This window comes from Tachyglossus aculeatus, chromosome 8 (genome assembly GCF_015852505.1).
Source record: "Tachyglossus aculeatus isolate mTacAcu1 chromosome 8, mTacAcu1.pri, whole genome shotgun sequence".
In the NCBI taxonomy this organism is placed as follows: Eukaryota; Metazoa; Chordata; class Mammalia; order Monotremata; family Tachyglossidae; genus Tachyglossus; species Tachyglossus aculeatus.
The window spans coordinates 6,706,422-6,732,739 of NC_052073.1; the positions used below are offsets into that span (position 1 = coordinate 6,706,422).

The 26,318-nt window shown below is 48.9% G+C and overlaps 1 protein-coding gene across 7 annotated transcripts in view; it reads right to left on the reverse strand.

Moving 5' to 3' along the window:
* Window positions 1-3,118: 3,118 nt before the first annotated feature.
* PKIG (cAMP-dependent protein kinase inhibitor gamma) overlaps window positions 3,119-26,318 on the reverse strand; it is a 95,873-nt gene continuing 72,673 nt past the window's right edge. For 4 of the 7 annotated variants that reach the window (XM_038750263.1, XM_038750266.1, XM_038750264.1 and 1 more), the window contains exons 3-4: window positions 6,059-6,265; window positions 3,119-4,066 (exon numbers count right to left, since the gene is read on the reverse strand). In XM_038750263.1, the coding sequence (XP_038606191.1) occupies window positions 3,987-4,066; window positions 6,059-6,239 (261 nt within the window). In that variant the 5' untranslated portion in view covers window positions 6,240-6,265 and the 3' untranslated portion in view covers window positions 3,119-3,986. Of the gene's footprint in view, window positions 4,067-6,058; window positions 6,266-21,574; window positions 21,597-26,318 lie in introns of those variants that run through there. The other 3 variants (XM_038750267.1, XM_038750268.1, XM_038750262.1) reach the window with 3 other exon arrangements.

The window sequence follows — 26,318 nt, forward strand, 5'->3', positions numbered from 1 at the left end:
TTATCAGGTTGTCCCACATGGGGCTCACAGTCTGAATCCCCATTTTACAGATGAGGTCACTTAGTCTTAATCCTCATTTTACCCATGAGGCAAGCGAGGCATAGAGCAGTTTAGTGACTTGTCCAGGGTCACACAGCAGGTATGTGGTGGGGCAGGGATTAGAACCCATGGCCTCGGACTCGCGGGCCCGTGAAGCTTTTCACTTCAGCTGAAACGCCCCTCTTGCAGGCCAACTGCCTCCCTCCACGACCTCAGTTGCCGCCGCCGCCTCCTCCCAAGCAGCAGTAGTCATCAAGTGGCTACGGCGTGGTGTTTGAGGAGCCCAGCGGAATTAGGAAAATACATTTCTTTCCCCCATTAACCCGGAAAAATAATAATAATTATAGTAATTGTTAAATGCTTACTATGTGCCAAGCACTGTTCTAATTGCTGGGGTAGATACAAGTTAATCAGGTTGGACACAGTCCCTGTCCCCCAAGGGGCTCTCACTGTCCATCCCCATTTTCCAGGTGAGGTAACTGAGGCCCAGAGAAGTGAAGTTGCTTGCCCAAGGGCACACAGCAGACAGGTGGCAGAGCAGGGATTAGAACCCAAGTCCTTCAGACTCCCAAGCCCGGGCTCTACCCACGCAGTTTCTCATGTGGAAGCAACTTGTAGGCAACCCATAGGTCACGTCTTTGTCCTCTGCTTTCCAAGTGTTTAGAAAAATGCCCTGCACCAATAAATCCTACTGTGAGACACGATGGAGTTTACATTCTAGCCTAGGGGTTAACATTTGAGAGAAAAATACACCCATCTCACCCGCTCAATTCTGTGGCTGAGACCTCCTCTTTTTTACTCACCCCACCCTCTGTCCAAGCCTATTCTGGGTTCTAATTAGGACCTGGGTTCTAATCCCAGCTCTGCCACTTGTCTGCCTTGTGACCTTGAGCCAGTCACTTCACTTCCTCTATGCTTCAGTTGTCTCATCTGTAAAATGGGGATGAAGACTGTGAGCCCTATCTGAGGCAGAGACTTTGTCCAACCTGATTATCTTGCATCTGCCCCGGTGCTTAATACAGTGCCTAGCACATAGTAAGCGCTTACCAAATACCACAATTAATACTCTCCCAACCCAATTATCTTGCATCTGCCCCAGCGCTGAATACAGTGCCTGGCACATAGTAAGCGCTTACCAAATACCACAATTAATACTCTCCCAACCCAATTATCTTGCATCTGCCCCGGCGCTGAATACAGTGCCCGGCACATAGTAAGCGCTTACCAAATACCACAATTAATACTCTCCCAACCCAATTATCTTGCATCTGCCCCAGTGCTGAATACAGTGCCTGGCACATAGTAAGCGCTTACCAAATACCACAATTAATACTCTCCCAACCCAATTATCTTGCATCTGCCCCAGCACTGAATACAGTGCCTGGCACATAGTAAGCGCTTACCAAATACCACAATTAATACTCTCCCAACCCAATTATCTTGCATCTGCCCCGGCACTGAATACAGTGCCTGGCACATAGTAAGCGCTTACCAAATACCACAATTAATACTCTCCCAACCCAATTATCTTGCATCTGCCCCGGCGCTGAATACACTGCCTGGCACATAGTAAGTGCTTACCAAATACCACAATTTATACTCTCCCAAACCAATTATCTTGCATCTGCCCCAGCACTGAATACAGTGCCTGGCACATAGTAAGCGCTTACCAAATACCACAATTAATACTCTCCCAACCCAATTATCTTGCATCTGCCCCGGCACTGAATACAGTGCCTGGCACATAGTAAGCGCTTACCAAATACCGCAATTAATACTCTCCCACCCGGAACCCTTTGCAGTGAGAGAAGAGATGGTGGTGACCACAGAGAAACCCTTTGGAATCAGTAGGCAACTTTCCCTAATCTTGATTCCTTTGGAATCAGCAGGCAACTTTAATCTTGATTTGAGCTGCAAGCTTCGGGATAATACCGTAATCTGCTGTCCCCCGGGTCATAATCAGCTGCTCTGCCCGCTATCTCGTGGCCGGGCCATCGCCCAAAAGCAAAGAACTTCTGCCTGCAGCCAAAGTGTAGACAGACACTCCCATTCACCACCACCACCACCACCGAGCCAAGAGGGAGGGAGAAGGGGGAGAAAGAGAGAGAGAGACTGCCGGAGACCCACCCTGGGGCCTGGAGAAACTTGCAGATCTCCAGCACAGAGGTCAGGAGGGAGAAATGCCAGTTCATTTGGGTATTTATTGAGTGCCCAACTGGGTGTGGAGCACTGTACTACGCTTTGGGAGAGTACAATTAAGTAGGCCGGTATTGTGTCTACATTCTCTAACTGTACTCTCCCAAGCCCTCACAAGGACACAGGGTCCCTGCCCTCGAGGAGTTTACAATGTAGGGGAAACAGACACAAAAATAAATTAAAGGTGGGCAGGGGGCAACAGAAGGATGAATACTTAGGTGCTTAGGGGGTGAAGTGGCAAGGGTAAAGGTTAAACAGGAAAAATAGGATGGGGGAAATAAGCTGAGTCAAGGAACACTTTAAGAGCCAGGCTGATCTTGATGGGGCACCTGAGAAACAGTGCTCCCATGCCCCCAGGAGCCCTCTCAATAATAATAATTATGGTATTTGTTGAGCACTTACTATGTGCCAGGCCCCATTCTAAGTGCCAGGGGAGAGACAAGCTAATCAGGTTGGACATAGTCCCTGTTCCATGTGGGGTTCACAGTCTCATTCCCCATTTTACAGATGAGGTCACTGAGACCCACAGAAGCAAAATGACTTTCCCAAAGTCACACGGCAGGCAAGTGGTGGAACACTTGAACACGCAATCTCACCTCCCGAGCAGCCGAGGGGCCTCAAAGCCCAAGGTGATTGATTGCAGGGTTTGTGGAGGAAAGCTAGAGAGGAAAAAAACAAACCGATTCTCCCCCGTCTATGGTGGAAGGCACAATCCTGGGGCCGCCTGCCCTTTCTCCACAATCCGCCGGGCTCAGGCTGGGGAGTTTCAGGACCGGGCGCAGAAGAGCCGGGTCTTCCAACCGCTTTCTCTGCCCGCTTCGGGTTGACCTCGCCATTCCCTCATCTCGCACTTTAAGGGGAAAAGAATGGCCTCCAGGACTGATCACACAAACATCTGGATTTATTCGCCGGGTGGCCGGATTCGTTTATCTGTGACGAAAGGGCGGAGAGTCAATCTGAAGGTTTTTTAGCACGGAACACTTCCCGTGAGAAAGGAACTGAGAATCTCTGAGCTGCATAGAAGATCAAAGAGTTTATCCGAAAACGGCGTCAAAAACACGGAGCGCGCCTCTTCCGCCGCCTCCCTCCCGCCCGCCTGGAAAAAAACCAAAGGAAAAAATCCCGATTTCGGTATCTCAAAAGTCTAAAAGTTTAAAAAAGGAAGGGAAGAGGAGCCGAGGAGGCCCGGGGATTCTGTCGGGGTGGCAGTGACCGGTTGGGGGCTGGAGTCGGGAGACACCCTTGCCCTGGATCTCGATTCCCGGCAGGGAATAGGCTCCTGGCCCCGGGCCTCGAGCTTGGAAGGGTCGCTTTCAGGCTGTCTTCTCCTACCTCTGGTGGGAGGGTGGGAAGGAGGAGCTAGCCTGGCCGGACGGCGGACCCCACAATAAATAACGGATTGGGTTGCCATGGTGGAGACGGAGAAGGGGCCGGGATGGACACGGGCACGGGGTCACCTCGGGGCGAGTCCCGGGGGCGGGCCGCCCCGCTCGGCCGGCCTCCTGCGGGCCGCGGCGGCCCGTGGGTGGGCGGAGGAGACAGTCCTTGGGAGATGTCGGTGGCCGCGTCTCGTCGGCGGGGTCTCCCGGCCCGCCCCGGCTGCGGTGTCTCGGGACTGCCAGCCCATCGTGCCAGTCCAGCGCTCGGGCGAAGGAGCCCGCGGGGTCGGGAACGGCGGGTGGGGACAGCTATTGTCCTGGGTGGTCCCTGTGGGTCATTCTTCCTCTTCCCGGGCAGGCGAAAGAGGGCCCTCAGGACGCCGTGGTACCCTCGCTTCCCTCGGGGCTGGCTCCCGCCTCCTTGTCGGCTGCGCTCGCCTCGGCCTGACCTTCTGTGGGAAGACAGGAGGAAAGGGAGGGCGGACGGGAGAACATCCTTTAGTGCCTCCTCAAGGCCTCTCCCTCTCTCCCGCCAAGTTAAGAGGAGGGCCGGCCGTGGATGACCTGGAATTCCCAAATGGAGGCTTGGGGAGCATCCACGAGGGTGGGGCGGATTTCTCCCAGCTCTCCTGCCCCTCTGGTCCGCTGCAGCTTCCTGGGATGGGTGCGACGCTAGTCATCCCTTCCCTGAAAAGCGTTAGTGTGGTTTAGTGGATTGAGCCCGGGCCTGGGAATCAAAGACCTGGGTTCTAATCCCGGCTCCGCCACTCGTCTGCTGTGGGACCTTGAAAAAGTCTCTAATCCTGGCTCCCCCACTAGTCAGGTGTGACTTTGGGCAAGTCACCTAACTTCTCTGTGCCTCAGTTCCCTCATCTGGAAAATGGGGATTAAGACTGTGAGCCCTATGTGGGACAACCTAATTACCTTGTATCCACCCCAGAGCTTAGAACAGTGCTTGGCACATAGTAAGCGCTTAACAAATACCAGCATTATTATTATTATTATCCTCTGGGCCTCAGTTCCCTCGTCTGTCAAATGGAGATTAAGACTGGGAGCCCCATGCGGGACATGGATTGTGTCTATCCCGATTAGCTTGTATTTGCTCCAGCGCTTAGTACAGCGCCTGGCACAGAATGAGCGCTTAACAAATATCAGTATTATTAGTAGTAATAGGAATATGGCCTAGTGGATCGAGCACAGGCCTGGGCGTCGGAAGGACCTTGGTTCTAATCCCGGCTCTGCCACTTGTCTACGAGGTGACCTTGGGCAAGTCACTTCGTTTCTCTGTGCCTCAGTTCCCTCATCTGTAAAATGGAGATTACGACTACAAGCCCCTTGTGGGACAGGGACTGTGTCCAACCTGATTAGCTTGTCTCTCCCCTGGCGCTTAGAACAGTGCATGGCACATAGTAACCACTTAACAAATATCATTTTTTCCAAAAAAATCCTGATGAGAACCTTCTCAGAGGTTGGCCGGGTCTCAGCGGGTCACGCAGATGGCCACCCCAAGATTTGGCCAAGCCCGCAATTGTCCTCGGGTGTTGGGAGGCCTGAGGGAGCTGAGGGGGGCTCCCGGCGACTCCGGTGAAACCCTCCCCAAAGGTGGGGATGAGGATTCATTCACTCAGTCGTATTTATTGAGCGCTTACTGTGTGCAGAGCACTGTACTAAGCAATTGGGAAGTACAAGTCGGCAACATCTAGAGAAGGTCCCTACCCAACAGCGGGTTCACAGTCTAGAAGGGGGAGACAGACAACAAAACATATTAACAAAATAAAATAAATGGAATAAATATGTACAAGTAAAACTGAGTAATAAATATGTACAAACACATATATATATATACAGGTATATATAGAGTCATATATATGTATACATATATATGTATATATGTGTATATACATATATATGTATATATGTGTGTATATATATATGTATATATGTGTATATACATATATATATGTATATATGTGTATATATGTGTGTGTGTATATGTGCGTGTGCATGTGCGTGTATATATATATATACACACATATACATACATATATATATATATATATATATATATATATATATATATATATATATGGGGGGGTATATATAGAGTCAGAGGTCATGGGTTCAAATCCTGACTCTGCCAATTGTCAGCTGTGTGACCCTGGGCAAGTCACTTCTCTGGGCCTCAGTGACCTCATCTGTCAAATGGGGATGAAGACTGTGAGCCCCCCGTGGGACAACCTGATCACCTTGTAACTTCCCCAGTGCTTAGAACAGTGCTTTGCACATAGTAAGCGCCTACCAAATACCGTCATCATTATTATTATTATATAGAGAGAGACAGGGATGTATGTAGATGTGTCTAGATGATTTAAAGATCCGCCGCCGCCCCGAGACACGAATATTGAGGGGGCTGGGGGACGAAGCTGTTGATCTGGACCACTGACCCCGGGGGGTTGGGGGCAAGCGCCCCGACTGACCAGCTGCCTCAAGTGCCAAGTCCCCCAGGTCCCCGGCCAGCTTCCTCACGCTCGCCGCCTCCGCGCCGCTTTGGATGTCGGGCACTGCGTTTCTGCGGCCAGTCCGGTCGCACGAAATGAAGTCCGAGTATGAAGATTCGACCTCCATCACGCCTGTCGCATCCCGGGCCGGGCCTGTAGGGGAACAGCAGTAACAACAATAATAATTATGATAATAATGATGGCACTTGTAATAATAATAATGATGCCCCTTCCTTCCTCTCCCCCTCATCCCCCTCTCCATCCCCCCCCATCTTGCCTCCTTCCCTTCCCCACAGCACCTGTATATATGTATATATGTTTGTACATATTTATTACTCTATTTATTTTACTTGTACATATCTATTCTATTTATTTTATTTTGTTAGTATGTTTGGTCTTGTTCTCTGTCTCCCCCTTTTAGACTGTGAGCCCACTGTTGGGTAGGGACTGTCTCTAGATGTTGCCAACTTGTACTTCCCAAGCACTTAGTACAGTGCTCTGCACACAGTAAGCGTTCAATAAATACGATTGATTGATTTGTTAAGCGCTTACTATGTGCAGAGCACTGTTCTAAGCGCTGGGGGGGGGATACAAGGTGATCAAGTTGTCCCGCGTGGGGCTCGCAGTCTTAATCCCCATTTTACAGATGAGGGAACTGAGGCTCGGAGAAGTTAAGTGACTTGTTCAAGGTCACACTGCAGACATGTGGCGGAGTCGGGATTCGAACCCATGACCTCTGACTCCAAAGCCCGGGCTCTTTCCACTGAGCCACGCTGCTTCTCAGCACGATAATAACTGTGGTAGCTGTTAAGCACTTACTTTGTGCCAGGCACTTTCCTAAGTGCTGGGGAAGACACAAGTTAATAGGGTTGCACACAGTCCCTGTCCCACGTGGGGCTTGTGGCCTTTATCCCCATTTTACAGATGAGGGAACTGAGGCCCAGAGAAGTTAAGTGACTTGCCCCAGGCTATACAGCTGACAAGTGGCAGAAGTGGAATTAAAACCCTGATCCTTCTGATGGCCAGGCCTATCAACTAGGCCACCAGCCCACGCGGGACAAGGGCATTATTATTATTACTGCTGATCTTGTATTTACTCTGGCACTGGTAAACTGAGGCCAGATTAGACTTGATGATGATGATGATAATAATACTAGTAATAAACAGCCCAGTTTTATGGGAAAAGCATGGCTCTGGGAGTTGGGAGATGTGGATTCTAGTCCCAGCTCTGCCTCTGGCCAGCCGTGGGTCCGCTCAGCCGCTGGCTTTGGGCAAGTCCCTTCACCTCCCTGGACCTGTAAAATGGGGATGATAATAATAATGATAATAATAATGATGGCATTTATTACACACTTTCTATGTGCCAAGCACTGTTCTAAGCGCTGGGGAGGTTACAAGGTGATCAGGTTGTCCCACGGGGGGGCTCACAGTCTTCACCCCCATTTTACAGATGAGGTCCCTGAGGCCCAGAGAAGTGAAGTGACTTGCCCGAAGTCACGCAGCTGACAATTGGTGGAGCCAGGATTTGAACCCATGACCTCTGACTCCAAAGCCCGGGCTCTTTCCACTGAGCCATGCTGCTTCTCCGTTCACCCGTCCTCTTAGACCGTAGCTAGTCCTGTTCGGGACAGGAACTGTATCGAGCCCGGAATAAATGCTTTGTCTGTACCTTCCACGAAGGAAGGAATCTTGTCTATTAATTCAATTGTACTCTCCCAAGAAGTCAGTACAGTGCTCGGCACTCGGTAGGTACTCCGTGAATACGAGGATGATAATATGGACCCCCTCTCCTGCCGCCACTGACCCCGGGGTTGACTGAATAGTAAATCTTATCTTTACTAGGGAAGCAGCATGGCTCAGTGGAAAGAGCCCAGGCTTTGGAGTCAGAGGTCATGGGTTCAAATCCCGGCTCCACCACTTGTCAGCTGTGGGACTTTGGGCAAGTCACTTCACTTCTCTGGGCCTCAGTTACCTCATCTGTAAAATGGGGATTAGGAGTGTGAGCCCCCCGTGGGACAACCTGATCACCTTGTAAACTCCCCAGCGCTTAGAACAGTGCTTTGCACATAGTAAGCGCTTAATAAATGCCATTATTATCACTATTATTAGTCATAATAAACTTGAATTCGAGCCTTCTCTTCTTTACTAGTTAATCAATCAATCAATCAATACCATTTATTAAGCATCCACTGCTTGCAGAGCACTGTACCTTGTGCTTGGGGGAGCAAGAAGCCTAGTGAGAAGCAGCGTAGCTCAGTGGAAAGAGCCCGGGCTTTGGAGTCATAGGTCATGGGTTCAAATCCAGGCTCTGCCACGTGTCAGCTGTGTGACTCTGGGCAAGTCACTTCTCTGGTCCTCAGTTCCCTCATCTGGAAAATGGGGATGAAGACTGTGAGCCCCCCCCCCCCCGTGGGACAACCTGATCACCTTGTAACCTCCCCAGCGCTTAGAACAGTGCTTGGTACATATTAGGCGCTTAATAAATGCCATTATTATTATTATTATTATAGTGGAAAGAGCCTCGGCCTGGAGGTCAGAGGACCTGGGTTCTAATCCTGGCTCTGCCACCGGACTGCTCTGTCACCTTGGGCAAATCGCTTCATTTCTCAGTTCCTCCACTGTAAAACGGGGACTGAGTAAGAGGGAGAACAGGTATTGAATCCCCATTTTACAGCTGAGGAACTGAGAAATGAAGCATTTTTCCCCCAAGGTGACGCAGCAGTCCGGTGGCGGAGCCAGGATTAGAACCCAGGGACGGTGGGACGGGGACGCGGTCCGACCTCATTCACTCGTATCTACCCCAGTGCTTAGAACAGTGCTTGGCACAGAGTAAGCTCTTAACAAACACCGTTATTATTGCTAGTAATTACTACAGAGGAGCTAGAAGACACAAACCGGGAACTCCACATCAAATATCTTATTTGCTCGGCATTCAGACGGACCGGCTCCCGGAAACTAAGTCGCTTTGTGCCTTTCCAAACCCATGTGCCGGAGAAAACCCACCCACCAACAGTGCTTGGTACATAGTAAGCGCTTAATAAATGCCATTATTATTATTATTATTATTATTATTGTGGAAAGAGCCTCGGGCCTGGAGGTCAGAGGACCTGGGTTCTAATTCTGGCTCTGCCACCAGACTGCTCTGTCACCTTTGGCAATTCGCTTCATTTCTCAGTTTCTCCACTGTAAAACGGGGACTGAGTAAGAGAGAGAACAGGTATTGAATCCCCGTTTTACAGCTGAGGAACTGAGAAATGAAGCGTTTTTGCCCCAAGGTGACGCAGCAGTCCGGTGGCGGAGCCAGGATTAGAACCCAGGGACGGTGGGACGGGGACTCGGTCTGCTCTCATTCACTCGTATCTACCCCAGTGCTTAGAACAGTGCTTGGCACAGAGTAAGCTCTTAACAAATACCATAATTATTGCTAGTAATTACTACAGAGGAGCTAGAAGACACAAACTGGGAACTCCACGCCAAATATCTTATTTGATCGGCATTCAGACGAACCGGCTCCCGGAAACTAAGTCGCTTTGTGCCTTTCCAAACCCATGTGCCGGAGAAAACCCACCCACCCATCCTCTTCCCATTCCTCCTCTTGCCCTCTGTGGGACGCCAGGCTTCTCCTGCTCCCGGGCACTGGGAAGACCAAGAAATAATAATAATAATTGTGGTATTTGTTAAGCACTTACTCTGCTGTCAGGCACCGGGGTGGATACAAGCAAATCGGGTTGGACGCAGTCCCTGTCCCACGTGGGACTCACAATTGCAAACCTCGTTTGACAGATGAGGTCACCGAGGCCCAGAGAAGTGAAGTGACTTGACCAAGGTCACACAGCAGGCAAGTGGCAGAGCCGGGATGAGGACTTCTGACCGCCAGGCCCGGGCTCTAGCCACTGAGCCACGCTGCTGCACTCAGGTGATGCCAGGGAAACCATCCCAGCCAAGAATCCCGTGCATTCTGCTCTCTACCAGTGCTCAGCCCGCTGAAGAAACCCAAATAATTTCCTTACTTTTCTTCTTTTAATAGTATTTGTTACTCACTTACTATATGCCACGCCCTGTACTAAGCACTGGGGTGAATACAAGATGGGTTGGACACAGTCCAACAGTTTCTGAGCCCGTTGTTGGGTAGGGACCGTCTCTATATGTTGCCGATTTGTCCTTCCCAAGCGCTTAGTACAGTGCTCTGCACACGGTAAGCGCTCAATAAATACCATTGAATGAGTGAATCCCTGTTTTCCGGAGGAGGTAACTGAGGTACAGAGAAGCGAAGTGACTTGCCCAAGGTCACACGGCAGACAAGTGGCAGAGCCGGGATTAGAACCCAGGTCAACTGAAAATAATGATAATGATACCAACTGTCGTTATTTTTTAAGTGTTTAGTATGTGCCAATCAATCAATCAATCAATCGTATTTATTGAGCGCTTACTGTGTGCAGAGCACTGTATGAAGAAGCAGCATGGCTCAGTGGAAAGAGCCTGGGCTTTGGAGTCAGAGGTCGTGGGTTCAAGTCCCGGCTCCGCCAATTGTCAGCTGTGTGACTTTGGGCATGTCACTTAACTTCTCTGTGCCTCAGTTCCCCCATCTGTAAAATGGGGATGAAGACTGTGAGCCCCCGTGGGACAACCCGATCACCTTGTAACCTCCCCAGCGCTTTGCACATAGTAAGTGCTTAATAAATGCCATTATTATTATTATTATTATTATTATTATTATTATTACTAAGTGCTGGGGTAGATACACAAGATGATCAGGCCCCACAGCCCAAACAGGAGGGAGAACCCGAACTGAATCACCATTTTGCAGATGATGAGGGAACCGAGGCACAGAGAAGCGAAGGGACTCGCCCGAGGTCCCACGGCAGGTGAGTGGCAGGGCCGGGATTAAAACCCAGGTCCCCAGACTCAGAGGGGTGGGTTCTTTTCACTAGGCCACGCTGCTTCCCAGAAACAAAAAAAAAAAACAAACAGAGCAGCGACCGTCGGAGATGGCGTTGCCAGGGTGAGACTGTGGCTCATTGCCAGCATGGTTTCCCCTCTGTTTTTTTTTTTCTTTTAATGGCATTTATTAAGCGCTTACTATGTGCACAGCACTGTTCTAAGCGCTGGCGAGGTTACAAGGTGATCAGGTTGTCCCAAGGGGGCTCACAGTCTTAATCCCCATTTTACAGATGAGGGAACTGAGGCCCAGAGAAGTGAAGTGACTTGCCCCAAGTCACCCAGCTGACAGTTGGCGGAGCCGGGATTCGAACCCATGACCTCTGACTCCAAAGCCGGGGCTCTTTCCACTGAGCCACGCTGCCTCTCACATGGTTGGCATGTGGCACGGAGCCTTCCCCCTGGAAAAGGCTTCTGGGCCTCCGGACAATAATCCCAGCAAGCGGAGCAACGGCTCCGTTCCAAGGCGGGAACGCGGGAGGGAAACCGCACCGCCTGCCGGGATGGGAAAGGGGAACAATGCAGGCGGCACGAGGCCGGGAATCGGAGCTCCTCAGATGTTTCCTGGCTCTTCCCCCTCCTCTTCATCTGGCGTGGAGCGAGGCAAGCCACGTCAGCTCCCCGTTTCTGCCTCGGCTCTCAAATGCCTCCCCGTTTCCCATCGGGCTCCAGTCGCCACCATCATTCAGAAGCAGTGAAGGTCATGGGTTCTAATCCCGGATCTGCCACTTGTCAGCACTTAGAACAGTGCTTGGCACGTAGTAAGCAATCAATCAATCAATCAATCAATCATATTTATTGAGCGCTTACTGTGTGCAGAGCACTGTACTAAGCGCTTGGGAAGTACAAGTTGGCAACATCTAGAGACGGTCCCTACCCAACAGTGGGCTCACAGTCTAAAAGGGGGAGACAGAGAACAAAACCAAACATACTCACAAAATAAAATAAATAGAATAGACATGTACAAGTAAAATAAATAGAGTAACAAATATGTACAAACATATATACATATAAACAGGTGCTGTGGGGAAGGGAAGGAGGTAAGATGGGGGGGATGGAGAGGGGGACGAGGGGGAGAGGAAGGAAGAGGCTCAGTCTGGGAAGGCCTCCTGGAGGAGGTGAGCTCTCAGTAGGGCCTTTAGGGCGTTAAAGCATTTAACGAATGCCGTACTTATTATTATCATTGTCTGCTGTGTGACCTTGGGCAAGTCACTTCACTTCTCTGGGCCTCAGTGACCTCATCTGTGAAATGGCGATTGAGACTGTGAGCCTCATTCGTTCATTCATTCATTCAGTCAATCATATTTATTGAGCGCTTACTGTGTGCAGAGCACTGTACTAAGCGCTTGGGAAGTCCAAGTTGGCAACGTATAGAGACGGTCCCTACCCAACAGCGGGCTCACAGTCTAGAAGGGGGAGACAGAGAACTAAATAAAACATATTAACAAAATAAAATAAATAGAATAAATATGTACAAATAAAATAAAGAAATAGAGTAACAAGTACATACGAACATATATACATATATACATACATATGCCTCACATGGGACAGGTACTCTGTCCAACCCGATTTGCTTGTATCCACCCCAGCGCTTATTATAGTGCCTGGTACATAGTAAGCACTTAACTAATACCACAATTATTAGCATTATTATTATTAACGAAAAGAGCACAGGCCTGGGAGTCTGAGGACCTGGGTTCTAATCCTGCCTCCACCACTTGTCTCCCGTGTGACAAGCTTGGATCATAATGACAAGCTTGGATCATCTGGAAGATGATCCAGATATTCTGTTGTCCCAGAAACCCATCATCTTGGTGTCACGTCAATCCACCGATGGTATTTATTGAGCACTTACTGCGTGCATATTAAACGCTTGGGAGATTAAACGTCCCTGCCTTCGAGATTTTATAATCTGGTGGGGAAGATTGTTAACTTTTTTGCTGCTTTTTAAACACTCACAATCAACCTATAACTAAATCCTGCAAATCTTCTTCCACAGCACATCCAGGTCATTTCACACTTTTTTTTTTTCAATGGTATTTGCTAAGCACTTACTCTGTGCCAGCCACTATACTGAGCACTGGGGTAGATAAAAGATAATCAGGTTGGACACAGTCCGTGTCCCACATGGGATTGCAGTCTTAACCCCCATTTTACAGGTGAGCCACAGGGAACTGAAGTGACTTGCCCAGTGAAGTGACTAGCCCAAGGTCCCACAACAGACAAGAGGCAGGGCTGACATTTGAACCCAGGTCCCCTGACTTCCAGTCCCGTGCTCTATAATAATAATAATAATAATAATTATGCTATTTGTTAAGCGCTTACTATGTGTCAGGCACTCTACTAAGCGCTGGGGTGGATACAAGCAAATCGGGTTGGACACAGACCCTGTCCCATGTGGAGCTCACAGTCTCAATCCCCATTTTCCAGATGAGGTCACTGAGGCACAGGGAAGTGAAGTGACTTGGCCAAGGTCACACAGCAGACTCCTTCGTCACACCTGCCTCCTCAGTAGTCTCCCAGCTTCTAACCTCTCCCATTTCAGTCTTTATACTGTTACCCGGATCAGTTTCCAAAACGCATCTCTCCCCTCCTCAAGCGCCGCGGAAACTGTGAAAGATTAGAACGAGGTGCAGGGAGCAAACTGGCTGGAGAGGAATAGAGAGGATAAGATGGGGTGTCGTGAGGAAAGACAGTAGGATAAGCAGGATGGAGGGAACGATTGGGTGCCTTCAAGTCAATGGAAAGGAATTTCTCCTTGCTGAGAATTCAGTGACAGGAAAAAGACTGGCATTTCAATCAATCATCATCATCAATCGTATTTATTGAGCGCTTACTGTGTGCAGAGCACTGTACGAAGCGCTTGGGAAGTACAAGTTGGCAACATCTAGAGACAGTCCCTACCCAATAGTGGGCTCACAGTCTAAAAGGGGGAGACAGAGAACAAAACCAAACATACTAACAAAATAAAATAAATAGAATTGATATGTACAAGTAAAATAAATAAATAGAGTAACAATCAATCAATCATATTTATTGAGCGCTTACTATGTGCAGAGCACTGTACTAAGCGCTTGGGAAGTACAAATTGGCAACATATAGAGACAGTTCCTACCCAACATTGGGCTCACAGTCTAAAAGGGGGAGACAGAGAACAAAACCAAACATACTACCAAAATAAAATAAATAGAATAGATATGTACAAGTAAAATAAATAAATAAATAGAGTAAGAAATATGTACAAACATATATACATATATACAGGTGCTGTGGGGAAGGGAAGGAGGTAAGATGGGGGGATGGAGGGGGGGCGAGGGGGAGAGGAAGGAAGGGGCTCAATGGTACTTATCAATCAATGGTACTTATTCAGTACTTATTATGTGCAGGGCACTGGTCTAAGCACTTGGGAGAGTGTACAATTAGCTGATATGCTTCCCGATCATAATGAGGGAAGCAGCATGGCCTAACAGATAAGCACGGGCCTGGAAATCAGAAGGGCCTGGGTTCTAATCCCGCCTCCGCTACATGTCCTGTAGGACCTTAGGCCTCAGTGACCTGATCTGTAAACTGGCGGGTTAAGATTGTGAGCCCCATGTGGGACAGGGGCTGCGTCCAACCTATCTGAAGTGACTTGCCCAAGGTCACGCGACAGACAAGCGGCAGAGCCGGGATTAGAATCCAGGTCCTCTGACCCCCAGGCCTGTGCTGTTTCCATAGACTGTGAGCCTGTTGCGGGCAGGGATTGTCTCTATTTGTTGCCGAATTACACTTCCCAGGTGCTTAGTACAGTGCTCTGCACACAGTAAGTGCTCAATAAATACGATTGAATGAATGACTAATTAGCTTGTACACCCCAGCGCTTAGAACAGCGCTTGGCATATAGTAAGTGCTTAACAAATACCATCATTATTATTATTATCATTATTATTATTATTAACGAGCATCCAAGGGGAAGTTTGAGGAGGGGGAGAGAAGCCTGTAAGCTCACTGTGGGCAGGGAATGTGTCTGTCTATTGTTTTACTGCACCCTCCCATGTGCTTAGTACACTGCTCTCACCCACTGGGCGCTCAATAAATATGACTGACTGACTTTCAGATTGCCTCAGTTACCTCATCTGTAAAATGGGGATGAAGACTGTGAGCCCCCCGTGGGACAACCTGATCACCTTGTAACCTCCCCAGTGCTTACAACAGTGCTTTGCACATAGTAAGTGCTTAATAAATGCCATTATTATTATTATTATTACTATTATAAGATCCGGGAGGGCAGGAGCTGTGCCTACTTTCTCTGTTTTACTCTGCCAAGAGGTTAATAATAATAATGATGATGGCATTTGTTAAGTGCTTCCTATGTGCCAAGCACTGTTCTAAGCACTGGGGTAAATACAAGATTATCAGGTTGTCCCTTGTGGGGAATCACTCTTCATACCCATTTTCCAGATGAGGTAACTGAGGCCCAGAGAATTGAAGTGACTTGCCCAAAGTCACACAGCAGACAAGTGGCAGAGCCAGGATTAGAACCCACGACCTCTGACTCCCAAGCCCGGGCTCTTTCCACTGAGCCACGCTGCTTCTCAGGTTATTCTAGGTTACTCTAGGTATAGGTTACTACAGTGGTCTTTGTGAAATAGACTCTCAATAAATACCACTGATTGATTATTTGAAGAACACTGCACAACTAAGAATTGTCTCAATTGTGCCTGGGAAAAACCTCGGTGGGCAAATAAATGTGCGGTCTTTACTGACGGGCTCCTTTCATTCATTCATTTATTCATTCAATCGCATTTATTCAGCACTTACTGTGTGCAGAGCACTGTACTGAGTGCTTGGAAAGTACAATTCAGAACAAAGAGAGACAATCCCTCCCCACCAACGGGCTCACAAGCTAGAAGCGAGGAGACAGACAACAAAACAAAACAAGTAGCCAGGCATCAATAGCATAGACAGGCATAATAATAATAATAATGATGGTATTTGTTAAGCGCTATGCGCAAAGCACTGCTCTAAGCGCTGGGGCGGATACAAGGTGATCAGGTTGTCCCATATGGGACTCACGATCTTAATCCCCATTTCACAGATGAGGTAACTGACTGTGAGCCCACTGTTGGGTAGGGACCGTCTCTATATGTTGCCAACCTGTACTTCCCAAGCGCTTAGTACAGTGCTCTGCACACAGTAAGCGCTCAATAAATACGATTGAATGAATGAGGCCCAGAGAAGAAGGGACTTTCCCTAAATCACACAGCTGACAACTGGCGGGGCTGGGATTAGAATCCATGACCTCTGACTCCCAAGCCGGGCTCTTTCCACTGAGCCACGCTGCTTCTCTGCATCAATAGCATAATTGTACTAATTATCCTGTGCTAATCCATCTCATTTTCTTTTTAAAAAAGATGCCAGAGCAAGATGCCTTCTCTCCGGAACAGGGGTCACCGCAGCCCCTTCCCCGCTCCCTTCCCCTCTGAAAACTGCTGCTCAAGAGGGTTAAGACCTGAGGCTTGATCGTAAGATACCCTCTAATAATAATAATAATAATAACAATAATAATAATAATAATAATAATAGTATTTGTTAAGTGCTTACTACGTGCCAAGTACTGTTCTAAGCACTGAGGTAGATAAAAAGTAATCAGATTATCCCACGTGGGGCTCACACTCTTAATCCCCATTTTTTACAGATGAGGTAACTGAGACCCAGAGAAGTGAAGTGACTTGCCTAAGGTCACACAGCAGACAAGTGGCGGAGCTGGGATTAGAATCCACATCCTCCGGCTCCCAGGCCTGGGCTCTACCCACTAAGCCACGCTGCTTCTCTAGACTATAAATTCATTGTGGGCAGGGACTGTGCCTGCCAATTCTGCTGTAGCATACTCTCCCAAGCGCTTAGTACAGTGCTCTGCTTGGTACACCTGTCTACATATTCTGTTCTGTTGTCTGTCTCCCCCTTCTAGACTGTGAGCCCGTTGGTGGGTAGGGACCGTCTCTATATGTCGCCGACTTGGACTTCCCAAGCGCTTAGTACAGTGCTCGGCACACAGTAAGCGCTCAATAAATATGATTGAATTAATGAATGAGGAGAAGCAGCATGGTTTAGTGGATAAAGCATGGGCCCGGGAGCCAGAAGGACCTGGGTTCTAATTCCGGCTCCGCCACTTATCTGCTGGGTGACCTTGGGCAAGTCACTTCACGTCTCTGTGCCTCAGTTACCTCATCTGGAAAATGGGGATTAAGGCTGTGGGCCCCATGGGCTGTGTCCGACCTAATTAGCTTGTATCTACCCCAGCATTTAGTGCAGCGCCTGGCGCACTGTAAGTGCTTAACAAATCCCATTAAAAAATAATTCACTGAATCGTATTTATTGAGCACTTACTGTATGCAGAGCACTGTATTAAGTGCTTGGGAAGTACAAATAATGGTGCAGAGCACTGTACTAAGCACTTCAGAGAGTACAAGGGAGTTAGTAAATATGATCCCTGCACTAAAGGAGCTCACAGTCTTGTGGGAGAGGCAGACGCTAAAATAAATTATAGGTAAGGGAGGCAACAAAGCATAATGATATGTACCTAAAGTGCTGTGTGGGTGGGATTGGAGTGAGTAGCTAAATGCTCAGTGCGTGGGACTAAGTTCACCGGAGAGGCAGGAGGGAGGGAAAACAGGGTTGGGGAGAGGATGAGAGCTTAGTCAAACAAGGGGTTTGGGAGGAGATGTGAGTTTAGTAGGGCTTTGAAAGGTCGGAGACTGTTGGACGGAGGGTTAGGGAGTTCCAGGTGGGAGGGGAGAACATGGTGGCAGGAAAAGATGAGAGTAATGGACAGGCTGGCGTTAGAGGAGTGAAGTGTGCGGCCTGTGAAGTCGTGGGAGAGGAGTGAGGAGAGGTAGTGAGGAGAAGAGTAAGGAGAGGAGCGAGGAGAGGTAGTGACGAGAGGAGTGAGGAGAGGAGAGGAAATGAGGAGAGGAGCGAGGAGAGGTAATGAGGAGAGGAGCGAGGAGAGGTAGTGAGGAGAGGAGCACGGAGAGGAGAGGTAATGAGGAGAGGAGCGAGGAGAGGTAATGAGGAGAGGAGCAAGGAGAGGAGAGGTAATGGGGAGAGGAGCGAGGAGAGGTAATGAGAGGAGCGAGGAGAGGAGCGAGGAGAAGAGAGGTAATGAGGAGAGGTAGTGAGGAGAAGAGTGAGGAGAGGAGCGAGGAGAGGTAGTGAGGAGAGGTAGTGAGGAGAGGAGAGAGGAGAGGTAGTGAGGACAAGAGTGAGGAGAGGAGTGAGGAGAGGTAGGGAGGAGAGGAGCAAGGAGAGGTAATGAGGAGAGGAGAGAGGGGAGGTAGTGAGGACAAGAGTGAGGAGAGGAGTGAGGAGAGGTAGTGAGGAGAGGAGCGAGGAGAGGTAGTGAGGAAAGGAGTGAGGAGAGAAGTGAGGGGAAGTAGTGAGAAGAGGAGTGAGGAGAGGTAAGCAAGCAGAGGAGTGAGGAGAAGAGGGAGAAGTAGGGAGGAGAGGAGCGAGGAGAGGAGTGAGGAGAAGTGAGAGAAGTAGGGAGGAGAGGAGCGAGGAGAGGTAGTGAGGAGAGGAGTGAGGAGAGTGAGAAATAGGGAGGAGAGGAGCGAGGAGAGGAGTGAGAAGAGTGAGAAGTAGGGAGGAGAGAAGCGAGGAGAGGCAGCAAGCAGAGGAGTGAGGAGAGGTGATGAGAAGAGCAAGGAGGAGTGAGGAGAGGAGCAAGGAGAGGACTGAGGAAAGGCAGTGAGAAGAACAGTGAGGAGAAGTAGCAAGGAGAGGACTAAGGAGAGGTAGGGAGGAGAGGAATGAAGAGAGGTAATGTGAAGAGTGAGGAGTGAGAAGAAGAGTAAGGAGGGGACTGACAGTGAGAAGAGTGAGAAGTATCAAGGAGAGGAGCAAGGAGAGGAGTGAGGAGAGGGAGCGAGGAGAGGAGCAAGGACAGGCAGCGAGGAGAGCAGTGAGGGGAGGCAATGAGAAGAGTGAGGAGGAGGGAGGAGAGGAGGGAGGGGAGGCAGCGAGGAGAGAGCCCATTGAAGGCTCGGGATCCGATGATGAGGCGGGGTCTTGGCCAACCTCACCCCTCCCTGGAGCGACAGTCCTCAGCTGGGTATCGGCCCCAGGGACACAGTCCTAAAGTCACTGCCCCGGCAGTCTTCCCCGAGGGGCCAAGGAGCAGCTCTCTCTCTCCCGGCCCCACGCCTGGGGACCCAAAAAGGGAAAAATCCTGGAAAGCCGAGAGGCTAGGACAATTCCTTCTAGCTTGGTTATGCTGTTGGCCACCAGGGGATTGGCAAACACAGAGCAAGAAAACCAATGGCTACTGCTAAATATATAAACACATTCCACCTACATCCATAGTCTGGGCGGGAGGAGAACATTTACTGGAAACAGATGGACCTGAAAAGTTTCGGCTGCGATTTTATTTTTATCCGACAATCAACAGCATTTATTGAGTGCTTACACGGGCAGAGCACTGTATTAAGTGCTTGGGAGAGTACAAAAAATTAACAGGGGAGATAAAAATTATTCCACCTCGAATATCGCATCAGCCTCCTCTCTGACCTTTCTGCTTCCTGTCTCTCCCCTTCTCCTGGCTGATATTTCACTTGGCTGGCCGGGTCATTTTTTATAAAAAAACCAAAACATTAAATCCCCAAATTCCCACTCCTCAAAAGTCTCTAATGGTTGTCCATCCACCCTCACATGATGATGATGGCATTTGTTAAGCGCTTACTATGTGCAAAGCACTGTTCTAAGCACTGGGGAGGATACAAGGTGATCAGGTCGTCCCACGTGGGGCTCACAGTCTTCATCCCCATTTTACAGATGAGGGAACTGAGGCTCAGAGAAGTTCAGTGACTTGCCCAAGGTCACACAGCAGACATGTGGCGGAGCAGGGATTCGAACCCATGACCTCTGACTCCAAAGCCCGGGCTCTTTCCATTGAGCCACGCTGCTTCTCCAAACATCAAACAGAAACTCCTTACCATCGGTTTTAAGGCACTCAATAAGTTCTCTCCCTCCCGACTTACCTTCCTGTTCTTCAACTACAACCCAGCCCACATACTTCGCTCCTCTAATCCCAAACTACTCACTACACTCACTCACTCACTACAGAGAGGCAGCGTGGCTCAGTGGAAAGAGCCCGGGCTTTGGAGTCAGAAGTCATGGGTTCAAGTCCCAGGTCCACCAATTGTCAGCTGTGTGACTTTGGTTAAGTCACTTAACTTCTCTGTACCTCAGTTACCTCATCTGCAAAACGGGGATTAAGACTGTGAGCCCTCCGTGGGACAAACTGATCACCTTGTAACCTCCCCAGCGCTTAGAACAGTGCTTTACACATAGTAGTGCTTAATAAATGCAATCATTATTAATAAATGCAATCATTATTCTCTGGACCTCAGTTACCTCATCTGGAAAATGAGGATTAAGACTGTGAGCCCCCCGTGGGACAACCTGATTACCTTGTAACCTCCCCAGCGCTTAGAACAGTGCTTTGCACACAGGAAGTGCTTAATAAATGCCATCATTATTATTATTATTACAGCTCGATCTCACCTGTCTCCCTTTACATCCAACAGACCAGAACTCCCCTCATCTTCAAAAATCACAACTCTTCCAAGAGACCTTCCCTGACTAATCCCTTATTTTCAAACCTTATTTAACCCTCTCCTCTGTGCCACCTACGCTTTTAGGTCTGAATGCACCCCTTAAACACTTTGCCACCCCCAGACCCACGGCACTTGGGTACATATCATGATTCTCTGCCACCTCCCCTATCTGTAATTTATTTTAATGTCTGTCTCCCCTACTAGATTGCAAGTTCCTTGAGGGCAGGAATCTAATGTCATGCTTATCCACTCTATTGTTTTATACCCACCCAAGTGCTTAGTCCAGTGCACAGTAAGCACACAATAAATACCACGGATTACTTGATTGATAATTAAAATGATCGCTGCTTCCAGAAGCTTGCAACGGGGGTGGGGAGAGGTGGGGAGGAGAGACAGACTCCACAATTTATTACAAGTAGGGACCATGTCACTTTATTCTGTAATAACAGTTGTGATATTTGTTAAGCAGATTACTGAGTCCAAGGTTGGACACATGGGGGTTCTGATGCCACGCATCCATGGTATCCTTACCCATCCACAGTAGCCAAGTGAGTATCCCACATCGGGCTCACAGTCTAAGTGCGGGGGGGGGATATTTAAACCCATTTTAGCCAGTCGGTCAATCATATTTATTAAACGCTTACTGTGTGCAGAACACAGTACTAAGCGCTTAGGAGAGTACACTGTAACAATATAACAGACACAATTCCCGCCCACAACGAGCTTACAGTCTAGAGGGGGAGCACAATCTACGCTCTTAGATTGTGAGGCCCCCAAGAAAAAAGGCCCATTTCTAATTTCCACCCATGTATTCTCTCCCAGCACTTAGCAGAGTGCTCTGCACACAGTAAGTGCTTAATAAATACTCCTCTTCCTCCTCCTCCAACTTGCCACGAGTCCACTAACCGCTAAGCCACATTCGTACCTGGAAGGATTCTCGGAATCCCTTCCTCTTTCTCCTGTCCTCTCCTTGCAATTCCTCACCTTTCCCGCTCCAGGTCTTGGCCCAGATCCTCACCAAGTTACTGAAAAGGAATGGATTGAGAGTGGGGTTCCTTATCGTGGGCTCCCAACCCCTGCCACCTCTGCTCTCACAGGTTTTCACCCGGGGTTGGGTGAGGGGGGAACGGTTTCCCTTCATCATTGCTGAGGCAACTAGGGGTCCCACATTTCAGACTGCTGACTCTAGACTGTACGCTCACTGTGGGCAGGTAATGGGCCTGTTATATTTTTATATGGTACTCCCCAAGGGCTAAGTACGGTGCTCTGCACATAGCAAGCGCTCAATAAATACGATCGGCTGGATGAGTGCCCGGCTGGGCAGGTTCCTGAAAGTCCTGCTGTCGGCCGGGATGCTGGCAGTGCCTACGGCGGGCATAATAATAATAATAATGACGGTATTGTTAAGCGCTTACTATGTGCAAAGCACTGTTCTAAGCGCTGGGGAGGACAAGGTAATCAGGTTGTCCCACGGGGGGCTCACAGTCTTAATCCCCATTTTACAGATGAGGTAACTGAGGCACAGAGAAGTCAAGTGACTTGCCCGAAGTCACACAGCTGACAATTGGCAGAGCATCCCCCAGCATCGAGGGGGAGCAGGTGAGGGAAGACCAGAGCCGGGGCAGGCGCCTTCCCCACTGCCAAACTTGCTCCGGCTGTCGCTTTCCCGCTTGTCTGCAGCGTGGCCTTGGACAAGTCACTCTGCTTCTCTGTGCCTCAACTACCTCACCTGTAAAATGGGAATTGAGACTGTAGAAGGACATACGCATTCATGTGTGCACACACACATATATGTTTGTGGTGTGTGTGGCATGTAGGCATGGTATGCACATGAGAACACAATGCTTGCAGGATGTACGGATGGTGTGGGCCTCATTGCTTTTCTCTCCTTTTTCGTCCTATGTCTCCTTATCTCAGCTGTCTTTTTCTTTGTCTCTGTTTCCCTGTCTCTTCATGTCTTTCTCTTTTCATGGTATTTGCTGAGTTTTTAGTAAGCGCCGGGAAAGGTACAAGTTAATCAGGTGGGACACAGTCCCTGTCCGGCCTTGGGCTCACAGTCTAAATAGCTGGGAGAAACAGGTATTTAATCCCCATTTTACAGTTGAGGAAACTGAGGCTCATAGAAGTGACTCACCCAAGATCACAGAGCAAGCAACTGGCAACTCTAGGATTAGAACCCAGGTCCTCCGACTCCCAGCCCCACGCTCTTTCCACAAGACTACACTGCATCTCTGCTTCTGTCTCTGTCTTTTTATTTTGTTATTCCTGTACGCCTCTGTTCTTCCCTCTTCACGTCTCTGTTTCCATCTCCTTCCTGTTCCTCTCTGTCTTCACTTCTTGTTCTCTGTTTCTGTTTCTTTATTTCTCTGTTTCTGTTTCTCCGTCTCTTTCGGGCTCTATGTCTTTCTCTTCGTCTTTCTTTTTTCTTTCCTGTCTTCATCATCAATCGTATTTATTGAGCGCTTACTGTGTGCAGAGCACTGTACTAAGCGCTTGGGAAGTACAAATTGGCAACATATAGAGACAGTCCCTACCCAACAGTGGGCTCACAGTCTAAAAGTGTCTTCTTGAACCCTCTTCCCCAGAGGCCACCCCCACTCCCCAGCCCCCACAGACGCCTCCCTCCCTCAATTTTACTTTGCCCCCCGGGCATCCTGTCACACATCTTGCCATGCCCTCTGCCACCCTTTGCCTTCTATCTTTAGGAAAGGCCTGTTGCTGCAAACTCTGGTTCTAAAAATGGCTCACTTGGAGAAGCAGCTGGAAGCTGGGGACGTCTTTTCTCCCCCGGCCCCCCGCCCCGGCTGGTATTGGGGGGCATCTGTAGGGAATCTCGATGCTGCTGGGGGGCTGCTCAACCCATCAAATAATAATAATATTCACAGTATTTGTTAAATGCTTACTATAAGTCAACCACTGTTCTAGGCGCTGGGGTAGATACAGGTCTACCCCTGAGAAGCAGCGTGGTTCAGTGGAAAGAGCACGGGCTTTGGACACAGTGGTCATGGGTTCAAATCCCCAGCTGTGTGACTTTGGGCAAGTCACTTCACTTCTCTGTGCCTCAGTTACCTCATCTGTAAAATGGGGACTGACTGTGAACCCCCTGTGGGACAACCTGATCACCCTGTAGCCTCCCTAGTGCTTAGAACAGTGCTTTGCACATAGTAAGTGCCATTATTATCATTATTATTATTATTATTATTAAGTCAATCAGGTTGAGTCAATCCCCCCGTCATGGGACTTGCTCCTAATCGTTTTACAGATGACCTAACTGAGGCCCAGAGAAGTGAAGTGACTTGCCCGAGAACCCACAGCAGGCATGTGGTGGAGCCGGGATTAGAACCCAGCTCCTTCAGACTCCCAGGCCTGTGCTCTATCCATTGAGCCACGCTGCTTCTCTGCTTCTCCTTTCTCTGTGCCTCAGTTGCCTCATCTGTAAAATGGGGATTAAAACTGTAAGCCCTCCATGGGACAGCCTGATCACCTTGTAACCTCCCCAGCGCTTAGAACAGTGCGCTGCACATAGTAAGCACTTAACAAATACCATCATTAATTAATTCAATTGTATTTATCGAGCACTGACTGTGCGCAGAGCACTGTACTAAGCACTTGGGAGAGTACAATACAACAATACCTCTCTACGCTTCTTTGATGGTGCCCACCAAAGCGCGGGACCTCCGTTAAAAGACACCTGGTGTGCTGGAAACCCCAGCCCGCTCTGTACCCCAAGGGAAACGATTTAGTGGGCCCATCTGCTCTCTCTCTAAAACCAGGGTTTTCTCAGTTCTAGCCGCAGACTGATTAATCAATCAATCGTATTTATTTCTTGAGCGCTTACTGTGTGCAGAGCACTGTACTAAGCGCTTAACCTCCCCACAAGGTCCTCCTTCCCAGACCCTCTCGTCCTGGGGCAGCCAGGAATTTCCCACTGCTGGGACGAGTGATATTTCAAGGTCTGAAAGGCTTGGAGGGGCCTCATCTGTTCTCCATTTCCAGATGACCTGCCGGGCCCTGAGCGTCGAGAGCGGAGGAGGAGGGGACGGCGTCGTCAGGCTGGGCCGCGGTCCGGGACCGTCAGCCCGACGTCCCCGAAGATTCCCGTCCTGAGATGCCTTCCTCCTATCTCTTTCTGAAATTCCAGGCGGTCCAGCCTGGGACGCTGGAATTTGGAAACTGAAGAGGCAGCCGGCTGGTGCCAAGAACTACGGGCCTTTGCTTCCAAGTCCTGCAGTTTATTAATCCCCATCACTCGACCCGAAATTCCGTTACATCTGAAAATCGTTTTTCCAAGCACACCCGAAAGGTCATTTCCTGTTTTTTTTTTTTTTTAAAAAAAAGGGGAAATTAAATATTTGCCAAGATCTGCAAAAAGAAAATGCCGCTTTTGCAGAAAACAAGGATCAGCTGGACAAGGGTAATAAATAAGCCCCAGTCAGCAGGCCCTAGGGTCATGGGGAAATGGACACAATGTCCATCCAGGCCTTAATCAATGGTATTTAATAAGCGCTTACTGGGGGCAGAGCACTGTTTTAAGCGCTTGGGAGAGTACAGTACAACAGAGTCAGCAGATATGTTGCTGATTTGTACTTCCCAAGTGCTTAGTACAGCACTCTGCACACAGTAAGTGCTCAGTAAATACGACTGAATGAATAATAATAATAATAATTTTGGTATTTGTTAAGCGCTTACTGTGTGCAAGGCACTGTTCTAAGCGCTGGGGAGGATACAAGGTGATCAGGTTGTCCCATGTGGGCCTCACAATCTGAATTCCCATTTCACAGATGAGGTAACTGAGGCACAGAGAAGTTAAGTGACTTGCCCAAAATCACACGGCTGACAAGCGGCGGAGCCGGGATTAGAACCCATGACCTCTGACTCCCAAGCCTGGGCTCTTTCCACTGAGCCACGATGAATGAATGAACTCCAGATAAGTACCTAAGTGCTGTGGGCTGAGGATGGGGTGAATATTGAGTCCTTATTACTCTATTTACTTATTTTACTTGTACATATTTATTCTATTTATTTTATTCTGTTAATATGTTTTGTTTTGTTCTCTGTCTCCCCCTTCTAGACTGTGAGCCCACTGTTGGGTAGGGACTGTCTCTCTATGTTACCAACTTGTACATCCCAAGTGCTTAGTCCAGTGCTCTGTGCACAGAAAGCGCTCAATAAATACGATTGAATAAATGAATAAAATGGGGATTAAATCCTACTTCCTCTTAGGCTGTGAGCCCCATTTGGGGCAGGAACTATATCCAACCTGATTAACCGGTAGCACCCCAGCGCTTAGTCCAGTGCTTGGCACATAGGAAGTGCTTAACGAGTAGCCTGTCTCCCCCTTTTAGACTGTGAGCCCACTGTTGGGTAGGGACTGTCTCTATATGTTGCCAATTTGTACTTCCCAAGCGCTTAGTACAGTGCTCTGCACATAGTAAGCGCTCAATAAATACGATTGATTGATTGATTAGCCCGAGATACGTCCGCAGTCTCCCGACCAGAGTGAACCAAACCGGCTCCATTTTGGGGAGGCCCACTATGTCGTGCTTTCTGAGAATTGTTCCATGCTCTGAGTTGTTTGAGGATGGGGAAATGTTTTGAAAATAAAGAACCTGTAGTTTGAGGAAAGAAGGCCACGGTTTGTGGACACGGCCCAAGGTTCCACTTAAAAG